Source organism: Poecilia reticulata, unplaced genomic scaffold, assembly GCF_000633615.1.
Source record: "Poecilia reticulata strain Guanapo unplaced genomic scaffold, Guppy_female_1.0+MT scaffold_271, whole genome shotgun sequence".
In the NCBI taxonomy this organism is placed as follows: domain Eukaryota; kingdom Metazoa; phylum Chordata; class Actinopteri; order Cyprinodontiformes; family Poeciliidae; genus Poecilia; species Poecilia reticulata.
In genome coordinates, this window is record NW_007615052.1 from 1 (window position 1) to 2423 (window position 2423).

A 2423-nucleotide genomic window follows, 5' to 3' on the forward strand; every position below is an offset into this window, starting at 1 on the left:
GCTGGCCCTGGCAGGTCAGTCTGCACATCTTTGACCACTTCTGTGGAGGATCTCTGATCAACGACCAGTGGGTGCTGACTGCGGCTCACTGTGTCGAAGGGTAAGCAACAAGACTGCAGAAAGCACATCATCTCAGAGCCTTACAGCCGATTGATTGGAAAAGCAGTGGTGAAGCAGGACTTCATTTTATGGAATAGTTTTTACTCAACATAAAAATAAGATACACAAAAAGACCTTTATCACTTACAAATATAATGTCCACAAAACAGAATTCATGACAACTGATATTAAAACTAAGTATGTCGTAGCCAGCAGAGCACACGTTTATCTTAAAGCAATGAAAACTTTAAAGTTTGGCAAGAATGGTGCTCCATCTCTGCAACTACCAAACTAAAGAAGAATGCCTATGGTGGAGAAAACTAATTTCCTGAGAACATAAAAACTGAGTTCAGAAACAGCTCCGTTACTGAGAGAAGTTGATTCATAAGAGATCATCATGGAGAAAACTAATATTTTCACTCTGCTGCCTGCTGTCTCTAATGCAAAGGAGCTGAAGCTAACAAAACCAGTCTATTGACCTTATTCCTGGGGGGCTTACTGGGGAAACGATTACGGGTGTTACTTCCGCCGGCTAGCGGAAGTAGCAGTATTTCACTGGAACTTGTAGGGTTTTTTGCTAATCGATATTCATGATAGAAGTTACATCTCTCTTTTCGGTTATAATACAATATTTAGTACAAGTTGTTTACGGACACACCGTCTGCTGTCAGAGAGCTGCTCAGTACAGATTATTGTAATGGTGAGTTTAATCACGCGGAGCGACAGGAACAGGATCGTCAAGTTTTGTAACGGAATGACCGTGAATTAGCAGCGCTGCCAACAGCTCGTTTCTCTGAAGAACTGACAGTAATAAAGAGAAAAGCAGAAGATAGCTGAGATCTGTCATAGATCTGAGTTGTGCCGACAGTATGAAACACCAGAACTGCACAATATTAGCTTGGTGTGATGTGAATTTTATTTTTCGTTTGAATTTTAAAAATAATGAAGTTCAGGATCTGAGTATTTATCATTATGATTGGGCCTGGAAATTTTATTTATAAGACAAAATAAAATATCTGGATTTATTTAGTCCATCAGAACCAGAACCTTGAGGTTCTCCGTTGCTGAGTGTCGCTGCAAATCAGCGGAGAAATAACCTCAGCTGCTGTGCTCCAGATCTTGCGGAACAGCTGAATCTCCCCACTGGACTAGAACCGAACCGAATCACACATTAACCTGTGATAGAGAGCAACTTGCCACTGGAAAGTGTCGTAAAATGCCTGAGGAGCTCGGGTAACTGTTGTGCTGTTCGTGGCTGTACTCTAAAAAACAGACCACATTTAGTTTGTGGCTGCAGCAAGTTCAAGATAACCCACATCTGCATCTGAAGCAACTGAATCAGTAAAGTAGCTACATATGCTAGTGAGACTTGAAGAAAGGCAGCCATTTCTCCATATTGTCCCCGAAATAGCTGTAGGTTGCGGAAAACCGATATCGTCACATTTAAGCTTCGATCGTTGGTGATCCAACATATTTTATAGCCTAAAAGCTCTGACGAAAGCCGGTTAGCGTGAGGATACCATGTAAACAAACGACAGTTCCGGCTTGCGGCGGACGTCGCGCCCATAATTCACGTGAAGCATCATGGGGCGTAAGAATAAGGTGGGTAGCAGATAGCATTAGGCAAATGGATTCTCTGTAACAGGTCATAGGTCTCTTATCTTGTGGCTAGTTAAACTAAATATAAAATTATCTTTATCTTTTGTTTTCCAACCCTTCTGACAGGTACATATGGTTCCCATCTGCTGTGACGGTGTATCTGGGTCGTCAGAGTCAGGAGGGATTCAATCCAAATGAAGTCGTTCGGAAAGTAGCACAGATCACTACTCACCCGAGCTACAGTTCTTCCAACAATGACATTGCTCTACTGAGGCTCTCTGAACCAGTCACTTTCACCAGTTACATCTCCCCAGTCTGCCTAGCCGCCTCGGGCAGCATTTTCTCCAGCGGGGTTGACTCCTGGATCACTGGCTGGGGCAACATTGGGAGTGGAGGTGGGTAGTAAACCAACAATATACAAAGAAGTGAAGAGATAAACCAGGATTTCAACACTTACAGATGTATTCATTATGTCCTCAGTCCCTCTTCCGTCTCCTCAAAACCTGATGGAGGTGGAGGTGCCAGTTGTGGGAAACTCACAGTGCAAGTGTAGCTATGGGGACAGCGCCATTACTGACAACATGATGTGTGCCGGGTTACTAGAGGGAGGGAAGGACTCCTGTCAGGTGACCATCTGTTCACATCAGTTTGTTATTGTCTGCAGACAGTAGTTCTCTTCTCATCTGGGAAAATGTTCTGATCTTCCAGGGGGATTCAGGCGGCCC

The 2423-nt window shown here is 43.6% G+C and overlaps 1 protein-coding gene across 1 annotated transcript in view; it reads left to right on the top strand.

The window, feature by feature from the left end:
• Positions 1-8: 8 nt before the first annotated feature.
• Positions 9-2423, top strand: part of LOC103460656 (prostasin-like) — a gene marked incomplete at its 5' end in the record, with an annotated part of 5160 nt that continues 2745 nt past the window's right edge. Inside the window, 4 exons of the mRNA XM_017303426.1 lie at positions 9-100; positions 1825-2093; positions 2179-2324; positions 2407-2416. Coding sequence (XP_017158915.1) covers positions 9-100; positions 1825-2093; positions 2179-2324; positions 2407-2416 — 517 coding nt within the window. The remainder of the gene's footprint in view (positions 101-1824; positions 2094-2178; positions 2325-2406; positions 2417-2423) is intronic.